This window comes from Natator depressus, chromosome 1, assembly GCF_965152275.1.
Source record: "Natator depressus isolate rNatDep1 chromosome 1, rNatDep2.hap1, whole genome shotgun sequence".
In the NCBI taxonomy this organism is placed as follows: domain Eukaryota; kingdom Metazoa; phylum Chordata; order Testudines; family Cheloniidae; genus Natator; species Natator depressus.
In genome coordinates, this window is record NC_134234.1 from 40982923 (window position 1) to 41007000 (window position 24078).

The 24078-nt window shown below is 41.0% G+C and overlaps 1 protein-coding gene across 2 annotated transcripts in view; it reads right to left on the reverse strand.

Annotated features, from left to right (window-relative positions):
* Nucleotides 1-24078, reverse strand: part of MICU2 (mitochondrial calcium uptake 2) — a 258774-nt gene that overhangs the window by 51403 nt on the left and 183293 nt on the right. For both annotated transcript variants that reach the window (XM_074958330.1, XM_074958321.1), the window contains exons 3-4: nt 5903-5934; nt 5732-5807 (exon numbers count right to left, since the gene is read on the reverse strand). In XM_074958330.1, coding sequence (XP_074814431.1) covers nt 5732-5807; nt 5903-5934 — 108 coding nt within the window. The remainder of the gene's footprint in view (nt 1-5731; nt 5808-5902; nt 5935-24078) is intronic.

The window sequence follows — 24078 nt, forward strand, 5'->3', positions numbered from 1 at the left end:
TAAACAAACTTGATTAATCACTATGCTGAGCCAATAACATTTTTATTTGCTTTGAAATAATTTAATATTTTACGTTTGTCATTTTATACTAACTCCAGAATTTAGAAATATTCATTTAGTGAAAGCAGCATTGTCTGGAGAAATGAGCGCAGGGCTAGGACTCAGGAGAGTGAGTTCTAATTCTAATTCTGCCCCTGACACGCTGTGTGGATTTGGCCAAGTCATTTCTCCTTTTCTCTCAGTTTCCCCACCTGTAAATATGGGGATAAATGATACTTAGCCATCTACCTAACAGCTGTGTTGTGAAGACTACTAAAGTTATGTCTGTATGGTGCTATGACCATACAAAACACTAAGTATTATTTATATTTCAAAAATTGTGTTTATAACTTGAATGTACAATATTGTATTAGTTCTTTAACATAAAAGGCATAAATTATTTGTATTTATTATTTGTACTGTGGTGGTGCCAAGGAGCCCTAGTCGTGGACCAGGACCCCATTGTGCTAGGCACTGTACAAACACAGAGCAAAAAGAAAGATAGTCCCTACCAGTGATGTAGCGTTACATTTTATAGTGTTGGAGCCCTGCAGAAATGATCTGAAGTTGTGTGAGATAGTCTCCAAAACCTAGCCTGTGTGTGATGTCACCATAAAATAAAGTACCCATAGTCAAAACCTAACTAATATTTTACCAGTAAATTTTATCCAGTTGAAAATCTGTGCAACAGCAATTATGAGACTTCACACATTAGTAATAAATACACATATTGTATCAACATAAAACACGGGTAATTCAGCTTTTATATGCCAAACTGTAAACTACATAGCAAGGCACGTCCAAAGCACACATGTCCTTAATCAAAAAACCCACTAGCGACCTGACAACATTAGTATTCTCTTCAAACTTCAATAAAGCATTTAAGATTCCAAAAAAGTATTTCACACTGGTCTCAAACTTTACTCAGGTGTTGAGTTTAGAGAATGCAGATTTGGAATGGTATCAGGTGATTTTCTCTATAATATAGGATTACCGACTTCTATCCTAGAGCAGGATTATGAACAAAGGTGCACAGTGAAACATTTTTTGTCTGCTTAATGACAGAGAGCGAATAGGAAGAATTAGTTAATTAGCAATTGCTCATGGACCTCTGCGGCATGTGAGTTTATCCTTAACTGGCTGAATTTTCAAGAGCAAAGGGTTTGAGTCACCATTGCGTTACTGCAGTTTCAAGTTGGTGTACCCCTACAGGAAGTAAACGGATGGAGTTATGCTGCTAAAAAGGGGAGTGATGCAATGAGGACTCAAACCCCACATCTTTATATCTGAACCCACAATTTTGCCCATGGAAAAACTTGCAATTTGAGCACAAACAGCAATTGCTTTGCATTCACCAATCATGTAACTGGGCACCAAATGCAAACAAGTGTTGTCATAAATATACAGACCAAAGTACTAAGTACCAAATACACAGATCCAAATTACTATGGAATTTTAAAAAACACAACTATTAAAACAACCAACTAAAAAGATCAAAAGCCCCAAGGCTGAACCTTATTTTATGTTAATCAATTTAAATTATTCATGAAAGGCTGAGAGAATGGGGGAACACTCCTATTTGGTTTTAATTTATCATTATATTTTCTTCATGTTTAGACAGACCTTTGCCGCCCCAATCTATTTAATTTAATTACCCAGTCAATTTGTAATTGCCCATGACATCTTCTATTCTGTTAAATACTGTGTTGAAGAGATTTAAGCTCATACCTAGTTCTTTGAAATGTAGCTCATATTCCTATACTATACTAAGTAACAGGGCTTATGACAATGCTACTAGCAGATACTGAAATCAGTTCTTTTTCTCACGGCTCCAATAGAAGTACCCATTTTTTCCTCCCTCCATTGAGTGTTTCTTTCCCCGAAGAAGATATCTGTGCAAGATCCTAATTCCAGGGTCCTTATTTTGCTGCCTTGCCCCCACCCAAAGGGTGTGATAGCTACAGGCATCCGTGTGGGGCAGCAGCTGCCTAGATACAGCAGATTTCTGGAAGAAGCACTGCCACAGACCAGTCTCGGCGGTGTGAACTGCAGACCAGTATAGATTGGAGTGTTCTAACTGCCCCATGTACACCTTGCTGGTGTGAGCTAAAAAGTATTTAGTGCATACTGATGTAGTCCTGTACATCAATGCAAACTAGGTGCTTTTAACTCGCACCAGCAGGGTCTACACGGGGCAGTTGGAGTACTCTGCAATTTACACCCCGGTAGACTGGTCTGCAGTACCACTTCTCCCAGAAACCTGCAGATCCTAAGCAGCAGTTGCCTAATTTGCCTACAGCTACAGTGGCTCTTAGGCAGAGGTGGGCAAACTACGGCCCGCAGGCCACATCCAGCTCGCAGGACCATCCTGCCCGGCCCCTGAGCTCTTGGCCAAGGAGGCTAGTCCCCGGCCCCTCCCCAACTGTCCCCTCCTCCCCCAAAAGCCTGAGCGCACTGCACCGCCAGCGCTCTGGCCCACCACTCTTGCCGGGCAGTGCGGCAGCATGGCTGGCTCCGGCATGGTAAGGGGGCGGGGGTCCCGGGGTAGCAGTCAGGGGACAGGGGGCGGTTGCATGGGTCAAGGGTTCTGGGGGGGGTCAGGGGATGGGAAACAGGGGGGGTTGGATAGGGTGTGGGAGTCCCAGGGGGTGTGGATAGGGGTCAGGGGTGTGGATAGGGGTTGGCGTAGTCAGGGGACAGGGAGCAGGGGGGGTTGGATAGGGGTGGGGTCCCCGGAGGGGGCGATCAGGGGACGAGGAGCGGGGGGGTTGGATGGGTCAGGGATTCTGAGGGGAGCAGCCAGTGGGCAGGAAGTGGGAGGGGGCAGGGCCAGGCTGTTTGCGGAGGCACAGCCTTCCCTACCCGGCCCTCCATACAGTTTTGCAACTCCGATGTGGCCCTCGGGCCAAAAGGTTTGCCCACCCCTGCTCTTAGGGGTGAGTATGAGGCAGCCCCAGTGTAGATCCTGCTGGTGCAAGTGAGTGATGGAGGCTTGCATCTCAAGCTGATGAAAGGTGGGAGTTGACATCTCATGCTAAATGAGAGCTGATAGGTAGGGTGGGGATAAGCCATGAAGAGCCCTGAAAGTGAAGAGAAGTAGCTTATGTTTGATTGCAATGGAGGAGGAGGAGCCAGTAAAGAGAAACACAGGAAGGGGTGACATGGTCAAAGCACTGAGCTAGGAAAATGATCTTTGCAGCAACATTTTGAATGGATACAGGCAGGGCAAACTTGCGTTTGTCAAGGTCAGGGAAAAGGATGTTGTCATAATCAAGATACAAGATGAGGAGAGCCTGGACTAGAGTTTTAGCTGTAAGGATGGATAAAAGGGTCAGATCTTAGAGGTTATGCAGAAAGAATTGGTTAGGCTCAGACACAGCCTGAATGATGTGAGGATCTATAGAGAGGCTAAGACGAAGATGATACCCAGGTTATGGGCCTAAGTGACAGAGATGATGGTGGTGTTGTTCACTAGTGAATGAGAATGAAGGAGGGAGGACTTGCAGGAGAGAGAAGATTAGGAGTTCTGCTTTTGCCATGTTGACTCTGTGAGCAGTCAGCATAGTAAAATAGGTAAAAAAAAAAAAAAAAAGAAAAAGATAAAAATAGCAAAAAGGTGTAAAATATTTCTGATTGTTCTTCCACGCCAACCTCAGTGACTTTAAACAAAGCCATGATATGTTTGATATTCTGTCTATGACTAATTATACTGAAGTCAACATATACCTGGCTGAGGTGAAGCAGATTTTTACCATGGAATCATTTCCAAGAGAATTCATCTCACAGTAATATTACTTCACTTTTATTACTTTTATACAGATTTGACCACTTTACCTGATGCAAAACTGAACTGAGTTCTTCTTTGTGAAACTTTTTATTCTGAAGAGATTATTGACATTTATTCATTTTCAAATTTACATTTAATAGGTGCAGTAGACAAGGTTTTTTTAAAACAATTTGTGAATATGATTGGTATATATGTAGACTCTATCAGAATTAAAGGATAAATGCTGCACACATTACTTAATTCTTATGCCTCAGCCAATTACAACCAGATTCCTTTATTTTGGATTAGCAAGCATGTTATATTTTCCTTGTATTAAAAAAAAAAAAAATCTCCACAGTCAAACTGCTAAGATTATAAAAGAATAAGTGTGGTTAATAAATAAAATAGTCTTAATAAAATATAAACACAAATATATCCACAAGAACGTGAAGTTAATTTTAAAACTGTCCACTAGAAGGCAGAATCTCCTAGCTTTCTATTCTGCAATCTGAACCAATGATAGTTTTATTGAATATTTAAATAACCCTTTGATGGTAGAAATAAGCAACCTAAATTGTGCCTTCACACAGTTGTAGATTATTAGTTCCGGGCACTTGTCAAAGTACTATTTTGTATTTTTATTTTAAAAAATATTTATAGCTTTATACATATGAAACTGAAACTGAATTCAGAGACAGAATGGAGGTTTGGTGGACCAAATACTGACCATGCTTCTATGGCAGCGGTTCCCAAACTGTGGGTCGTGACTCAAAATGGGGTCACACTATCAGCAGATGGGGTCGTGGCAATTCCTTCTGTGCAGAGGACACCATTTTGCTCCGCAACATGACCTCATATGTATAATGCATGTGAGGTCACGATGCACAGAGGATACCATTTTACATTACAAACTGGCATTCTCTGAACACCATGACCTCGCACGCACCATACGTACAAGGTCACACTGGGCAGAGGACATCCTCCCTCTGGTGTGAGCTCACACATAGGGTGCATACAAGGTCATACACATTGTGCGGAGGATAGGGTGACCAGATGTCCTGATTTTATAGGGACAGTCCCGATACTCAGATAGGGCCTGTGCAGAGACTTTGGGTTGCTCTCTTAGAGTAACTTAGTTTGTGTGTGTTTGTTGCTGATGGATTGGTTAATTACTCCCTTATTTGGCATTCTCAATTTCTTTGCCTGTTCCCTTCCCTTTACTCCTAAAAAGGACAGGGATAAATTAAAAGAAAGTGGTGTTAATCTTTATTTGCTGGTCCTGGATTCCCTGTTATAAAAATGTAATATCCTAGAGGCTGGAGTAACTGTTACTAGTTTATACTCCCAGCCCCTAAGTGGAGGCACTACAGAAGAATCCAGGGACTGCTGGTCCTAAGGGGTTGCGCTGGGGGCCGGGGGGGGGGGGGGAAGAGTGGGTGTTACTGAGGTCCTGTCTGAACAGGAAAGAATAAGAGATTCGACCACCCTTGGAAATCAGGGATGCCCCAGAACAGGAGGGTACATTGTCAAGTATGATTTTTATCTAAGGTTTCTTTTCTATAAATTTTAAGTGCATCCAAATTACACAAAATCTATCCAACAACCTGTTGGGGTTAAACAAACAAAAGCCTACTTTGGGCTACAATCCACCCGTCTAGTAACTGGCTGTAGAGCTCTGCCTCCTCCATAGGCAGTGTCAGCTAGGTGTTTTTACAGAATTTCCTGGTGTCCTAGGAATGCTTGAATGGGTCTTCAGTTCCCAGCCCTGTTTCCTTGTCTTGAAAAGCTGAGAGAGATCTCAGCAAGGAGTTAACTTTTTGCTAGCTGGAAATCAAGTTGAGCTTGTAGAACCTTCTTTAAAATATATTCACATACATAATTAGGTCCAAAAATATAAGATGTACTTTCAGTAACAAAGTGTGTTACCTTTATCGCCGAGGTCTCTAAAAAAGGTTGGTCCTGCTTTAGCCTTTGTGACATTTACCAGTGCAGCATCTACCTCCTTCAAACACACAAATAAAAAAAATCAGTTGTGAAATAGAGTTTTAGTAACAGAAGGAATGAGAGTTCTTTTTGAGAACAGAACATTTTGCTTACCTTTTTTGTCAGTTTCTTGGCCATTGCTGTACCTGTAATAATAATAAAAAAATCATCATTCAGTAACAAACTCTGACTTGAAACTTTGATCTGTAGCATTTCTTCAGATTTTTATGAGAAAATGGTAAGTAATATGAAAGAGAATACTTTTGTAGCCGGCAGTTTGTTTCTAATTCCCGCAATGATCAGGCAAGGACAATGTTCAAAAACAGTATGAATAACCAGTTCAAATGTTCTTGCAACACAGATGAAACCACAAATGGCTTCAGGTATTTACTACTAGCTCAGCAGTGTGCTTTTGCATACACTGTGCTATAAATCCTTAAACTATTCATACACATATATGCACATAACATATGTTGAAACAGAGTCAAGCACTCAAAAGTTAGGAAATGCCAGAATTAAAGTTCTTTTAATGCAGTTTTTAAAAATCCAATTTCTTAGGTTTTTAAAAAAGCAAACTGTAAAAACAAATTTCATCGCATGGAACCATACTGACCCCCACAGGTCATCCGCAGGGCCCCCATTCCCATATCTTCACCTGAGTAACCAGTATCAGTATTAGGCTGCTCTCCTCTGTGTGAACCATCCACTACAAGCAGGGGTGGGCAAACTTTCTGGCCTGAGGGCCACATCAGGGTTCCAAAACTGTATGGAGGGCCAGGTAGGGAAGGCTGTGCCTCCCCAGACAGCCTGACTGCCCCCAGGGATCCCCTGCCCCTTATCCAACCCCCTGCTCCCCACCCCCTTACCATGCAGCTCAGAGCTGCATGTCTGGCAGCCGCTCTGCCAGGCCAGAGCCAGCCACACTGCAGCATTGCCTGGACAGAGCTCGCAGCCCTGCCTCCCAGAGTGCTGGCGGCATGGCAAGCTGAGGCTGTGGGGGAGGGGGGACAGTACAGGAGGGGCTGGGGGCTAGCCTCCCCAGTGGGGAGCTCAAGGGCCGGGCAGGATGGGCCCGCAGGCCGTAGTTTGCCCACCTCTGCACTACAGGGGAATGTGACACATATCTAGCCAGTGGAAAGCACAGAGATACTCTTGACAGCTGTGAAATAGAGATGGAGACACAGGAATCCTGGGTTCAGTTCTAGGTTCTGGAGGGAAGTGTGTTCCAGTGGTTTAGATCTTTCTGCCCTTGTCACCTCAGCCTGTTCCTGTCCCTGCAATGTTTCTATACCCTCTGTAACTCCTGTCCCTGCCCCTGTCCCTGTCGGGCTCCTATTGCTCCCAGTTTACCTCCGTCTCCCTTCTTTCCCACCCCCTTACTTCTAATTCTTTTCAATACAAGTCAGGTTGCTTCCTCCTCCTCCATGATGCCTGGGTGCTAGCAGAGAGCACTGAGAACACAGGAGAGTCTTCCTGTTATTGGTTCTGGCACTTAGTGCCACAGTGACTTCAGACAAGGGGGAGGAACAATTCGAGGTAAAGACCCACTCAGTTCCTGGAGTCCTAGGATGGAGCATGCTCAGTTGTTCTGTGGGGACTGTTTATGTGAAATTCAGTTGGCAATAGCTGCTATGTGAGGATGGAGCACACTAGTGCAGACAGAATCTTTGACGAATAATGATGGTGGCCTCTAATAAACTACTGAGCATGTGCTAACTACAATTGTCAGAGGCTTATAACTTGGCCAAATATGGGTGGATTTTCACAGGGATAGCAAAAGGTAACAGTACAACCCCACAGGCAAATTTCAAGTGCCTGCTTCAAATCACTGAGGTGCTAAAACTTCTCCATGAAATGGTCATATGACTTTTTTTTTAAAAATATGTGGACAAAATAATGCATTTCCCCTATCCTTGTTATCTGAAACAGTAGAACCATTTTTGCTGAAAAACTTTCCCAAAAAATTCAGCAGATAGCTGCCATAGAACATTTCAAAGTTATAAACTACTGAAATTCTGGTATTTTTTATAGAAAAAGTTTGGGGCCCTCAGCTATAGGTGTTGCTACTCAGACCACCTTATTTATTTATACATATGAATATCAGCGTATGTATAAGTGTATTATACACAGAAAGACAAGGTGGGTGAAAGAATATCTTTTATTGGACCAACTTTTGTAGCTTGTTAACACTCTTCCAGTCATATAGGGGAAAGAAAGGGAGAGAGGGAAAAAAAGACAGTGTGGGGCTAGTGTTAGTGGTTTACAGATTGTTGTTATAAACCATAAATCCAGTATCTTTATTCAGTCCAGAATTTTTAGTGTCTAGCAAAGTTATGAATTTAAGCTCCCAGGCTCATCTTTTGAAGTTGTTGTGCAGATTCCCTTGAGAATGAGAACTGAGAGATCACATATGGAGTGATAATTTTGTGAAAAGTGTTTGCCCATGGGTGTTTTTGTCTTTCATCAATTTCCTGAGAGAGTTCATTTGAGAGCATAGTGATTGTCTGGTTTCACGCACACAGTTGATCTTCAGGCATGTAGTACACTGGATGAGGTACACCACAGGTTGTGATAGGCATGCATAGGAGGACCCATGGATCTTGAACTTTATGTTGTGTGGGGAGGTGTTGATCATTATAGTAGTGGAGGTATGTCTACAGCAGGGGTAGTCTATTTTTTGCCAAGGTCCAAATTTCTTGGTGAAGATAAAGTCAAGGTTCAGACGCCAGAGAAAATAATAAAAAATAACAAGTAAAATAAAAAGATTTCAGGGTCTGTTCAAAAGCATCTGGCGGTCTGAATTTGGCCAATGCTCTGCCTATTGACTAACCCTGGTCTACAGGCTTTACATGTGTTGTTCTGGCAGGGTCTGGTATGGCTTTCAGTTTGTGTCCCCTAGTCTGTGGGGAATTTGCTTCTGATGATGAAGTTGGAGAGACTGGGGCAGGGGGAGTAGTATTTGAAGGCCAGAAGAGGTGGTACAGGACAGATTTCTTTCAGATATGGTCCCCATTGAGTATGGGTTGTATTTATTTGATGATACATCATATGGGTTGCAGTGTGTGGTGGCAGGTCACGACTAGGGGGTGTGGACAAAGGGGCTTTTATTTCTGTATTGAAGCAGGTTCTCTCAGCTATTTGGATGACCCGTTCCATGATGCAATCTACTTCTGTGGTGGAGTGTCCCTGTTTGGTCAAGGGTGTTTTTGAGTGTATTAAGGTATATAACCCGGACTTTCTCCTCAGAGTACATTATGTGGTATCTGAGTGCCTGGCTGAAAATAAGAGATTTCTTGGTGTGTTTGGGGTGGTTACTGGATCTGTGAAGATAAGTGTGGTGATCTGTGGGTTTCTTGTCGATAGTCGTCTGCAGGGTTACACTGCTGAAGATGATATCCATCGAAGAACACCAGTTACAGAAAAGGTAACTGTCTTTTCTGCTTCGAGTGCTTGCTCATGTCCATTCCATATTAGGTGACTCCAAAGCAGTACCCCTGGAGGTGGGTAGGAGTTCACAGATGTGTAGATTGCAACACAGCTCTGCCGAACCCAGCGTCATCCCTGGCCTGCCGAGTGATGGCATAACGAGCTGTGAACGTGTGAACAGAGGACCAAGTTGCGACTCTACAGATGTCTTGGATAGGGATGTGCGTCCCCTGGCTGAGTCCCGTTCAGGACTAGAACTTCAAGAACTACTACTAAGGATAACTAATTCAACTACTAACAATATACAACTATATTACAGGTTTTTCAAAATTCTCAAGAACGAAAAACAAAACTAGCCAAAGCTGCAGACGTTGTAGCACCATCACTGGCGGCAAGGAGGAACTGAGGGTGGGGGGAACTGGCAGTGCCCCTTATACAGCACCATGCAGGTGCCAATCCAGCGGATGCCAGGGTCAGTCCCCAATGGATACTGCTGAGGGAAAAACTTCCGGCACCAGTGCATGTGGCGAACACACCCCCCTAATATGGAATAGACATGACCAAGCACTCAAAGAACCACCAAGGATCAGAAGCTGAATACTAGAGCCAATGGGTGCGCCAGAGATTTGGTCAGGAAGTGGAGACAGGGTGTCAAAGATGGAGAAGGGAAAGGGCTGAAGTGAGCACAAGAGCAGATGGGGCAGGAGCAAATGCAGCTGCAGGCAGGGAATGTGTTGAGTAGCCAGTGAGCTCTGGCTGTTGCTGGGTTAAATAGTAGTTAGTTCTGTCCCTCCACCAATCAGGAACTGTAGTCAGTTAGGCAGCCCCTGTTAGGATCAGCTGTGTTCAGTGTGTTGCTAGGAGACTGCCCCTACTGCAGCTGGCTCCCTGACAGGCACAGAGCTGGCCTCACAGTGCTTAGCTCAGCAACTTTATCACAGGTGATTCTCTTATGCTGTTACAGGAATCATTTGCTGAAAACTGGTCAAACATGCTGATTTAGTGTTCTAATTACAATGATAAATTATGCTAGGCATGATTAGTAAGGATCCCCACTATAAAGTCCATAATACAATAGGGCATCTTAAATCATGGAAGTTGGAAGCTGCAGACCAGGTAACAGTTTATGTATTTTATCCTTTGAAAATAAAAAAATGTATCCAGGTGATGACTGTTTCCAGTAGATTTTTTTCATCTGAATGGTGCTGCAGAAAAGATGGGTGGGCAGGCAGACTGATGAACTTGTCTATTAAGAAAGAACAGCTTTTAGCAGCCAAACTGGATATGTAAGCAGAATGGCCAGGGAAGAAGAGTGACATCAACTGAGGTTGGGGGAGAGAAACTGAGCAGCCAAACCGGGAAGGAAGATATGAATTGTGAAGGGTAGGAAAGAGAACAACATGAAGTAAAGAGAAGGACAGCAGGAGACGGGGGTTTGAGAAGCAAATGAAAACATTTTACCACTATTCTTAGTACAGGAAATGCTGCAAATACTGGGTGTAGTAATGCTAATTTCTTTGGTTTAATGGCATCCACTATAAATAGATTTAAAAAAATCTACATTGTTACAATTTATTCAAATTAATGTGGTTTACTGAGTCATAGATAGTAAGCAAAAATTTATGGAAAGTAGTAACCTTGTTGAATAGAAATTTCAAATTATGCATTATTAGTTTTTAATATGGTCATGTGATTAGTATAGTCTATTACAATAGAGATTTTAAGGCCCTTTTAACAAAAAACTACATACAGGAGTCTCCTTTCAAAAAAATTTAAAAATATTTTATAAGATTTCAGTCCAGTTATCCTTTTAACACAGTAGCCATACACATCATTTGGAAAACAAGCTTAAACCAATGACTAAATTTCACATAGAGAAATATTGTAACTACTATTGTAGTTTTCATAATATTTCTTACACACTGGTTTAGCCCTTAGTGCTTGTCCTTGTTATTGATTCAGTTTCTCGCAAGGAGTTCCCTTTGGAATTCTAACAAGGCCAGCTTTGTTAATATCATGCACTGGCCCATCAAATGTGTGGCTCTCTGAAGAACAAGGTCTTCTAATGCCTTGTCTACATTGGTTAGGGAAACAAGGCTAACTCCTGTCTAGCAAGAGCCATGCTTCAACATGGTTTGCTAGAGAGGTGCCAACAGTTTCCCTAGCCAGTGCAGACGAGGCCTTAAAAACATGCCATTAATAGGATTTATTTTAAAAAGGGGCCCCTTACATCCTTAAAAGATTATGGGGACATGTTAAAGCTATCATTCCTGACACTTGACCATATATACCAAGACCCAACTCTGTCTGAGGAATACAGGTGGGAATATAACTAGAACCTATTTGTTGAGTAGCAAAACTTATGAATGCAGTTTTCTGCAATTTTAGTCGAATTCAAAAACAGTGTATTTTTATATATACCCACAAATCAAAGATTAGAAAATTCATTTACAGTAATAAGACTAATCAGTGCCTTAAAACGTAATTTTGAATTTTTATTTTTATGAGCATGGAAGAATGGAAAATACCTCTTTTGCTACAGATCTTCCAAGCCCATGATGGAATTTTGGCTCAGGAAATAAACTGAAAGTTTTTTAAGTCCCCTCCTATCTAAGAGATTCCATCATCTGATTTTCGCTATTTACAGTGGATCTACAAAGCAGCAATCAGGTACAAGCACATCTTGTTACAGGCAAAGGGACATTTTAGCTTTACGAGTGAAGCTGCATTAAAAAACATCAAGCGTACATAAGAGTAAAAAAAATGCATTTGCCTCCAGCCAAGAAAATGTAGTTAGTTGACAACCATAGCTAAGAAAACACCACCAAGAGCAGCTACTTCAGTTTTAATTTGCCATAGGCAAGCACGGTCTTTTGTCATGTACATTTTTGACAATAGAAATGTTTCCATCATCTATCATCTCTTTACACTAACATGCGGAATGAATCTGACATCAGTGCTAGGATTAGCACTGGAACAGTACGGAATTAAACAAGTGCACGCTTGCACTCAGTAACACCTATTACTTTCACAGGGTTAGAAAAGGCTTAAAACTGACAAAACTGATAAAAGGTATTATCAGAGTAAAAGAATCTTATGAACAAAATCACTAACATCTCCCATTTTGATGATAAAAATCAAAAGCCGAAGCGAGAAACTTAACTCACATGCCGAACAAAGCTGAATTTTTCATGTCTGTATATTTATTTGTTTTTAAATAAGGAAAATTCCATGCAAACTAAAAAAATATATAAAACCCCACCATACACTGAAGTGCCATGTCTTCAGTTTAGAACAATTGCCCAACAGATATTTTTGTTAAGGAAATTAACAGACTACCATCACCTTGACTTAGCAAAGTTACTGAGAAAATTTCAGTAGGATGCCATTTTGGCAATATTTCAGACACAGCAATACCTAGTTTAGAAAAAATAACCAACAAGATTTCTCTCTCAAAATCTGCTTTTTAGTTGTTGCCTCCCCTGCTACTTTTGTTGGCGTTTGGCAAATGCAATATCTCATCAGCATTCATCACATGTTACAGCTTCTTCTCTAAAGAATAAAGAGAGCAGGATTAATTGAAGTTACAATAGCATTAACTCAGGCTCTGATCCTGCAATCTGTTCCCCGTAGGTGTGGTCTCTGAAATGGTGTGGAGTCCCACTGCAGTGGAGTCTGCACAAATTCAGGGGTCAGAGTATGTGGATCAGATTCCAGGATTGGGGCCTAATTAAAACATTTACTTTACTAAATCAAGGTTAAAATTAGCCTAAAAGCATGGGAACATCACATTACTCTGACCTATTGGCTTTGGGCCTTCAGATAAACAGGGAGTTTTCAAAAATAGCATATTATTTTTCATTGTTATTCAGAATAAAATCAACAAATTTTACGTAGTATTTATTCACAATGACAGTAGTCGCAATAGCTGTTCCCCTCACCCTCTTGTAAATTAGAAATACTAACACTTTCCACAAAGTGGCATGAAGTCACTGCTAAAATGTGGGTGGATGTGGTTATATTTGTGTGTACACACACAAAGTATTTATCACACATATGGTGTGCATTTATGTTTTTATTTCACACTTTGATAGCAGGGGACTGGACTCAATGACCCATGAAAGCCCTTCCAGTCTTTTGTTCCTAGGATAGACAAAGATGCCAGTTGGCCACATATGACAGTACATATTTTAGTACTATTGCTCTCTTCACTGGTTAACGACTGACGGGTTAACAACTGATTAAACCACATCACATGACCCATCTGGTGCAGTGTTTTTGCTTTTCTCCTATTTGGCTGGGATTGAGACTTGAGAGCATGCGCTGGGTAGACAAGTTAAAACAAGGGTGAATTTTGTGGGATGGTTCCTGACGGTATGCTAGGGCAGTCCCTAACTCCCACACTGAGAAGTCTCTCTACTTTTTGTCCATGAGACCCTCAGTTTGGGGATTACTTTTGGACGCCCTCACCTCAAACTAATTCTACTTACGCAGGGAGCAACCAAAACACTTAGTTTCATGAAGCTCTGGTAATGGGACTGCAACCATTCATCTTCGATCTAGATCTTATTGCGTTCTATCATCATGATAGAATATGTTCATATGTTCACTCTAGCAGATGACTTGTGTCTTAGTAACTGGATAGAGGCATCGACCTAAATTTACAAGAGTGACTAATGATTGTGGGTGCCTAAATTACTCGGTGCCCAACTTGAGACATGTTAAAGGGGCCTGATTTTCAGAGAGTATGGGCTCAGCATATAATTATTTTCAGTACACACAAAACTTTGAAAAAAAATCCAATCTGCTGTCATGTGCTCCTGGGAAATGCACCTAAAGATGGGCAGTGTCAGGATACGTCTACATTTTGAGCTGGGAATATGATTCCCAACTCAAGGAGACTCTCTCAAGCTACCTGTCATCAAGCTAGTGTTCTAAAAATAGAATGTAGCCACAGCAGCATGAACAGTGGGAAAGGGTGAGTGTCCATCAGAGACGACAGGCAGGTACTTGGGGCAGCTAGTCCCTCCAGCCACTTGCACTTTATATTTTTAGTGCACTAGCTTGATGACAACTAGACAAAATATGTCTCCTCAAGCTGGGACTCACACCCCATACTCAAAGTGTAGACATATCCTTAGAACAAGGAAAAAAATTAACCTCAAGAAGAGAGGAAAAATGTTTTTGGGGTTAAGCCATAGGACTAAGACTCGGGAGAGCTGGATTTAATTCCTAGCTATCCCTCAGACATCTTATGTGAACTTGGACAAGTCATAATCTCTCTGCCTGTTTTCCTGTAAAACAGAGACTATACTACTCTTTTGTCTGTCTTATTTATTTAGACTTTAAGCTCTTTGGGACAAGGTTTGTGTTACTGTGTGTTTGTAACAGTGTCTGCCACAACAGAAACAAAGTTATAAATGGTGGCTCTAGGTTATACTGTAATAGAAAGAAAATTCAGGGATCAACAATTTATTCTTTAAAATCTACTTTTGAAAGACTCATCTGGAGAGAGTACTAGGCTAAAAACATCTTAAAGAAAAATCAAAGACTCTTATGGAGTCAGTCTACAAGTCCTGATCAGCTGTGAAAAATCCTGAAAAGACAATATCTGATCAATAAATAAGAGAGCAGGGTTAAAATAATGAGTTAAGAACCTAACTTTAGCTAGCAATCACTTACTGATGCCATGAATTGCCAAATGAAAAAGTAATTGATACAAGCCCTCGCCATCACCTGAATTCGCAAATTTGAATTAAAACCAAATATAACCAATGGAATGGCTGATTTAAAAAAACAGAATATCAAAAGTTTCTGATATGATGATTTATAGAGCATGGTTTTGTATCTTTCAGAAACGTATATGAACATTATTTATTTAGTGCAATAGTTCCACTGAGGAAATAAGTAGTATATGCACACTCCCGGGTTGAGGCCAACTTTGGCAGATCTCCACTTCAGAGGAGCAGTTGCATCACAGCCCAGAAATACCAGAAGATTTCTTTATGAGTAAGGCCGCCTGGGATTGAGAGGGTGGGAAGCTGTTGCAGGGAGATAACATCAAAGGATAACATGATCTGTTAGGAAACTGCAACAGACCGAAATTTCCAGGAAAGCTCATTTTCATAAAATGCTAGAATTTTTTGAAGAGATGGTAAGTTACCAACAATAATTAAGAATTCCAGAAATGATCAATGGCTTAATGGTCATTAATCAGTCTATCTAGGTACATACTTGATTCTCATCTGAGCACCTCCCAAATGAAAAATGTTACAAACACATTCTCTCCTTTCTCTGCCTGTAAAGGTAGCTTGAAGGGTAAATTTATGTGTGTGTAAGTCTATGGGGAAAGTTTATTGTGAAAAGCTAAATTAAGATGTGGATTTTGCATTTAGTTCTGAATCTAGTGAAGTTAGTGGTTAGTTCTTATATCTTGCAGAAGTGAGTTCCACAGCATTGGTTCAGCTCCCCTGAAGGTTCTGTCTCATGCACTCAATATCTTTGACTCTACCCTGAAATAAAGTGGGAACAAATTCTATAGAGTTAATATTGTTATGTTTTATATTATGTGTTCTACTTCTCTTATAACCGAAAACTAGTTTTGACATCATTTTAACATAGGAGTACATGCTAGGAAAGGAACTATATATATATATATACACACACACAAACATCCACTGATCCATCTCAATCTGGTAGTGTCCAGAGGACCTGATAGGGGGGAAGGGGCAGGGGTTCCACTGTGCTAGGCATCGTATCTCAGATGCAGTCAACGAGATAGGAAGTAGATGTTCACAAAATGCCTCCAACCAAAATTTAAATTGGTTCTAGGAGATATGCCAGAATTTGATTTTTTTTTAAATAATTTTGACAGATAACATTGATGTTTATTTTAAAAGATTTTTTTTCAATTTTTATTGATTTAAAATTTCACTCTTGCAGAAAGTTATGGAGTGGGTATCAGACAGTAATTATTTAATGAAAGTAGTACCTGTTAAGATTCAAAACCATCAAAACTCAAATTGTTAACATCATATGTCAAAATATACAAAGTAAATATCCTTAAATCAAACTCTAAGAAGTTCTCAAATAGCATTTTTCTTACTTTGCCTATCTGTAAATTTTGTTTATTACTGATGGAAATATCTTGTTGTCAGTTTGTGTGTGTACAGTGAAATCAATGTTTACTGTCATTTACTGATTAAAAATCTAATCCTTTTAAGTCTAGAACATATATTGTATGGAAAGTCTTATTTAGTATGACAAAAGTTATCGCTTTTTTTTCTGGTACCTAACAAAATTAAAAAAAAAATCACACACAGATAAATAACAGCCGCCCATAAAAGATAAAAATCACTGTTAATTATTATGAACTGGATTCCCTGGTTAGCTAAGGCCACTTTTCAGACTTTGGAGAGGACTGGTGGAGAATTCACCCTGTGCATGGGAACTTACCACTGGCATAAATCTACTCAGCTGCACCTGAAGTAAAGGAAAGGAACGAGTGTTCCAGTGGTGGGTGGATGGCTTGGCTGGAGTGAGGAAATAAAGGCCTATGTCTTTATCTGGACAACAGAAACTACTTTTACTAATGTGGATTTTATCTTCTTTCTTCCTTTGATCTTGTTTATCCCCTAACCAGAAACTGCAAATCATATTAAACTGTGCCAAATTTTGTGAAATAATTGTACGATTTAATCTCACACTTTGATATGCAATGGATATTTTGGCATACAAGAACCACAAGAATTATATAGTTACTGAGGCCAGAAAAGTCCAATCGGGTAATCCAGTTTGACCACCTACTTCTAGTAGGATTCTTACTAGTGCTGTTTATATACGTATATACACATATGCCAAGATATATTAGTGTTAAACTGTAATTCCAGCTTTGAAAGACAAAGGAAACAGTTCAGTTTTGTTACCTTGCGAACATTAAGATGCAACAATTCCCAAAACTTCCTACACTGTGTACAAACTTCAGGATAATGTTGATACTGCTCATTCCTAATGAAGCAAAAAGTTTAATAACCCTACAACTTCAAAATAAAAAATTTGAAACATTTTGTGAAAAATGTCAACTTATTCATGGGATCAGTATGAAAAATGTAGTGCTCTTACCATAATTCTGTTCAGATGTAGAGCATTTATAGTGCTTGCATCCAAGCAATAAATAGCAGAGGTATTAGTTCATCAAGACAATTTAGACTACTTCAGAGGGTAAGTATCCAGGAGCACTGACATTTCACATAAATTGAATGTGGCCTCAGGAGTCCCGTAAATACAAAAAGTTATTTGGATCCAGTTCACCTAGTAGTCCATTTATTATTTTTCATTTCACCCTATCACATTATCAACATTATCTACACCATCTTCCATGTTTTCTTTTTTGTTACAACAATACTTTTTCTTTAAAGGATTAATTTGCTTTCATTACCGCAGCAGAAAGTGAAAATTTTCACAAATATTGCAGAAAAAGTTACTTTAGAGAGTCAATAATTAGTTGGAAAGAACAGTGGAATTCTGCTAGAAGGATCAGTTTGGGAATCTCCCACCTCAGTCTTTTGATCATTGTATCCCAATAATCCCTAGTCAGGGCCTTGAAAAAGATGACACGCGTCCATCGACATGTCTATTATGAGATCTGGAAATCTCACCAGCAGGATGCCTGATTTCTACCCTTCCTTCATTTCCAAAGGTGCTGGTAATCCTTGCTCCCTCTTGCTTGCTGTTAATTCTTTTCTCCATCTAGCCAGCCTTCTTTTTAAGGTTGCCCATGTTCTACTGCCAAAACATCTCTCCCACCACACTACTGTTACTATTTTCTTTCCAGTGTTGCCAACTCCAGTGAATTTATTGCAATTTTTTTGGTTCTTGCTGCACACAGTCTCACAATGATACGAAAAGCCTTCACGTGATGTACAGAAAGCAACATCTAGAGGAAGGTGCACTAAACTACAAGCCTAGAGGCCATGAGTTCTAATCCTAGGTCTTCCACTGACTATTGTATTTCTGCCCTATGAGCCAAGGTTTCATACATTGGAGGAAAGGGGGGTTAACTCAGTCACCCATGTCTCAGATGAAATAACTGACAGATTGCACATGGTCACTGGAGGCAGAGCTGAGAATGGGTCTCTAATATAATAGAACTAAGTCTCATCTACTTTGCCACATAGTCTTTCAAAAAGTACATGACAAATTAGGAGCTTCTGTAACCCACACCAACACAGAGGAGATCTATGAAACCCTCTAGCAGCTAGATCATATATAGAGGTTTATGACTCTGCTACTGCTGCCCTGATAATAGATCTGGTTATTTAGCCCAAGTGGTAGAGGCTCGTGCATGTCCATCACACTATCTTGGGTTCAGTACTCAAAGATGATCCCACAAAGGGTATTACATTTGGCTATGCTATCTGTAACCACTAGAGCACCATGTGCTTTTAGAACCAGGAATTAAAAACCAAGAATCTACATGCCCAGCTTTCCATAAACTCTCATGTAACTCATTGACAATGTGTGTGTTGTCTCTCTCTGTATGGGCTAGTCCACAAAGAAGACAACATGATTTCTCCTTCACCAGTTATTCCTACAGCTGAAGCAGAAGAGGTCCATGCTGTGGACCTGAAGGCTGAGGATTCACATCCTACTGATGAGCCACATGGGGGTGAAAAATATCTTCATATCCAATATGCATAAAAGTTAGTGTAAGAACCCCCGAGTAATTGGTGAAATGTTTTTATATGGCAAAATGTTGTATTTAGAAGTGAATGTGGATGTTGTGTTAATATTTGTTTTACTGTTGCATTTTGTGTGTTTTAGTGTTTTGGTTAATAGGGACTTTCCCTTCAAGAACAGGGTGGGGGTGATTTTGCCTGCGTTTTCCAGAGAGTGGTAAACTCCCAAAAGGTCAGAACCTGAGTTAATAAATTTACCTTCTCTGAAAACAAACCTCATTCATGAAGGTGTATCTTAGGGTGACTGGATGCCTCAGAATGTTGCTTTTAGTTTATATAACCTTTAATCTGTAGGTCTCCATTATGAATTCTGCTCTCCTCAACAGGGATTAAAAATTGCACCCACCTAATGGATGTTTTGGACCCCTATATGAGTTGAGTTTGGCAAGTCCCAGTTCCAGCTTCCATGTCACAAATTCACCACTATGCTTTGCACTAGACTGTAAGCTTTTTAGGCTACATATTGTGTTTTATTGTGTTTGTACAACACCTTCCACAATGGGGCCCTGATCTCTGGTGGGCCCTCTAGCAAGAGCTCCTACAATGGGGGATCAAAATAACCTTACTCATGATAAGCTTGTCGGAGTTGGCAAATTATTGCACATGCAATGGAGATGGGCAGGGGTAATTCAAAAGTCAGAAGACATTTAAAAAACCATGAGTTTTGGATCAAAAATTTTTTTTGGGGGGAAAGTCATGATTTCTCCCCCAAATCTCCTGTTATTTTGGGGTCTTACACAAGATTTTTGAACTTTTGGGCTGGCAATACTGCCTCACCCTACTCCCCTGTCCCTCTGAACCTTCCTGAAATCCATTTTCTTCAGAAAATGGCTCTCCTCCCTTTATACACTTTCCCTTATCTACCATTTTGTCCTGTCTTTCTACATTATCACTATAGTTAACAACTCTATCTCTGGTTCCTTCTGAATCTCTAAAATCTGCTCCATCCCAACCTTCTTAAAATTCTTTTCTTGACAATGACAGAGATTAACTCTCTCTAACCCCCACTTCTAACCTTTCCATTCTCAATTAAGTGCTGAAATGGTTTTGGACTTGCCTGCTAGTTTCTTTTCCATGAGGTAGGAATGCTGTACAACCTAATAAATGAGCTGTCCTCCTCCTGGGTGGCTATGGAGGCACCTTTAGACTAAGTGGAGTACAGGAAGTCCCATCCTTACAATGATTTCACCTGGAAGAATTTTTCCACAGCTAATAGCAGCAACAGTCCTGTGCTTTATAAATTTGTAAAACACCTTCCATTAATGGATGTCATTGTGTTTTATAAACATTAAACCTCACAAAAATGATTTTCACTTTACAAATGGAGAAACTGGAGTAGACAGAGGTTAGTTGAGAAGCCCATGATCCTGCAAAATGTCCTTTGAAGAGTCTAGGATAGAATTCATGCCTCCCGACTCTTATGCCCATGAATTAGCATTAGGCCACCATATATATACTATGTAAACCAGAGGTGTCAAACATGTGGTGGCCTGCCAACTTCTCACAAATCTTTGGGCTCGTGTGAATGACACTGGAGTTCGCTCTATGGGGGTGTGATTTATAGTGTGCACCGTGTGTTGTATTCGAATTCTCCTGTGTAGACCTTTCTAGCATGCATTGATCTACTCATGTTTCAAATCAATTGTGACAGACCTAGACCAGTGGGGTACAGGAGTCTGGTAGAAGGCAAGTATACTGGCCATTGGATGAATAGCTTTCTGTTCCCTGAGTGACCAGAGCAGGGGCTGCCCTAGAGCTAATCAAGACACCTGGAGCCAATTAAGAACTTTCTAGAATCAATTATGGCAGGCAGGCTAATCAGGACACCTGGTTTAAAAATGACTTCCCATCAGTTAGTAGGGGGGCATGCAAGGAGCAGGGAGTGAGAAGGCGTGCTACTGGAGGACTGAGGAGTACAAGCATTATCAGACATCAGGAGGAACGTCCTGTGGTGAGGATAAAGGTGGTGTTGGGAGGAGGCCATGGGGAAGTAGCCCAGGGAGTTGTAGCTCTCACGCAGCTGTTACATGAGGCACTCTAGACAGCTACAATCCACAAGGCCCTGGGCTGGAACCCAGAGTAGAGGGCGGGCCTGGGTTCCCCCCAAACCTCCCAACTCCTGATCAGACACAGGAGGAGTTGACCTGGACTGAGGGTTCCACCAGAGGGGAAGGTCTCTGGGCTGTTCCCTGACCCATATAGTGGATCAGCAGAGACAGCAGGGGTGGTTGTTCTCCTTTTCCCCATGCTGGCCAGTGATGAGGTTATCTGAGTGAACGGCAGATTTGAGTCATGAAAATGGCCAAACTGAGGGCTCCTGTGAATCTCTGAGGCAAGTAAAATCCGCCAATAAGCACAGGACCCACCAAGGTAGAGGAGGAACTTTGTCATACAATGTGCACTACATCAGCATGCACTAAGGAACATTTAGTGTGCACCAGCAGGGTGCACATGAGGTAGTTAGAGCGTGCTACAAAGAACACCCCTACAGTCCAGACTCTGGTACAGGAATCCAGAAAAACCTTGTGTATAAGTGTAGAACCACTTGCTCATGTTTAAGAGGCACTGGAGAGGCATAAGACTAGTGGAAGCTGGATTGTGTCCTGACAAGGTGAAATGGCACTGAAGACAGCTTACCCATTGGCTGCCCAGTAGATACCCCTGCTTGGCAAGTCAAAGAAAAGGAAACTTTAAATAAGTCAAAGGGTGAATGTAAGTAATTACCAGTATGGCTTATCTTTATCTATTTCTATTTCAAGAACTTTGCTGAATGTGACATGAGTTTGACACCCCTGAAACAAACTCACTGGAAAAGATGAAGTAAGGGAACTGGCCTGTTCAGAAGAGAAATCTTTTACTGTACAGATTTCTTTGCTAGTCTTTTAAAAGGATGAATTGGAGTGCTGGACATCCATTCTAGCAGAAAAGAAGATAGTAGTTAAGTCAATTTATTTCTTTTCTAAGTGGATTCCCAGCAGGTTGACTAATGGGAATTGAACAGAAATAAAGTGTAAGAAAAAGGAATAAAATGCTGTTCTTGAGTAGAAGTGTTACTGGGCTACCATACCGTAGCAGGTAGCATCAAACATTCTGCAGGACTCTGGAGATTATCAGAAAGAGCAATTGCATCAAAAAGGTTCCAATTGGAGTAGAATTGGAAGCAGATTATGTCATGAGACATTGTTTTGAGGGAACCCCCTACCCTCCTGCGGAACTCTGAAGTACAGCCTTACAAGAAATTCAAGGAATGGTCAGGCCACACTAAAATGATGAGGTGATGGCTACCACCATAAATCAGCTTGCCTTCCTCCTCTTGCCATCTTTAGTCACCATAGACACTTCACCTGAGTCAGGGTGCTTAATGTCCATCTTCTCCTCTGGACTTTACTGGTCTTGTTCTCCCCCACATCTCAGGGCTTCCCAGCCACTGGGCATCACTGCAATCAACCCAGAATTCTCTAGTGGCTTTTCCTCCCTCATATTCTTCTTTCCCTTCTGCTTGATTTGAGATTCCCTTCAGCTGTTAAGTTGCAGCCCTTAAACTGTTGGTCTTTCCTACTCTCAGATCCTGAATTCTATTCCCATCTAGTTAGATGGTGCAGCTCTAAGAGCTTCTTTCTACCTCTAAGACTAACCCAGGTACTACTGCCATTAGATCACCTTTTCCGGTATCTTAGAGAATGAATGTCTCTTGGGAACCGAACAAGAAAGGAGATGAGAATTTTCAAAGCACACACCCACTTTGTCCTTTACAGTACAGACCCTGGTAAAAGGAAAAAGTCTAGAGCTAAACCTAAAAAGATAAAGAGGACTAAAAAATGTGAGCTCTCCCTTTTCTAGAGAGGGCAGTTCCCTCCAAATGGAGGAAGAATTGTGTTTTTCTGAATTCAAAACTTCTGATAAAGAAATGTGAAACGGACATTTTTGACCTTCGACTCTATGGTTGCAAAAGTGATTAATTCTCTGGAGTTTTAAACTTGCTAAGCACCATATGAAATATTCTACTAAATCAGCAAAGAAAAGGTGGTGGCTATTTTAATTGATGAAAGAGTGCAACAGACAATTCGGTAGTGGAAGAACCCCAAAAAGGGCTGCTGATTGAACAGGCAGGCCCTGTCAAGTTAATAGTTCTAAAAGCACAAAATCGTATTATGTCCAAATTCCCACCAATAATGGTTCCTTTTCCTTTCTCATTTAACTCTGTGTAGCCTTCAATACTCCATCCTCGTGGTCTGCCTCCACAACTATACATGCATTTTTATTTCCCAGTTGCCACATTCACCTTCTGCTCCAAATCCAACTGCTTATTCTCAAAGCAATCTTGAGAGAAAAGAAAAGTGTGACTTCCTGTGCACAGAGAAATCTCTTCTAGGGAGCATCATTGACAAAAGTTCTAGCTTTTTTCTTTCTACTTTCACCTTCTTGGTCATCTTACCTCTACCTATAACCACAGTTGTCAGATCTAAATACCAACTGTACATATGTTTCAGCACCTTAAATGACTACACTTTATCTATATCCTTGTCAAGGTCTTTATCTTGACCACAAATCTAAGACTTAGCAGAACGTTTTTCAGTTAAATATTAAAAACAAAAAATTTCTTTTGGGTAAAATGAGCATCCTTAAGCATGACTATTCTATCTTCCTCCATGACTTAGGGTATGTCTACACTGCCCACGTTACAGTGCGGCCACAGCAGTGCTGCCATGGCTGTACTGTGACTGGGCAGTGTAGTCACGCTTTATCACCGGGGGAGAGCTCTATCACCGGCGGAGAGAGAGAAAAAATAACCACCCTGAACGAGGGGTGGCAGTTTTATTGCCGGGAGCATGGCTCCCGTCGATAAAGCACTGCCTATACTGGGGCTTTTCAACACTAAAACTTTTGTAGCTCAGGGGTGTGTTTTTTTTCATACCCCTGAACGACTGAAGTTTTAGCGCTGAAAGTGGCAATGTAGACACAGCCTTAGATCTCATACACATTAGAAAGCTTGCACCAGTATAACTACCATACTATCATAAGTTTAGTTAAGTTACTGCATGAAATCAGTAAGGGCAATTTAAACCAGTTTAAATGTGCGAATACATGATGGGTTTACACTAGTGTAAACAGACTGATGTTACTTAC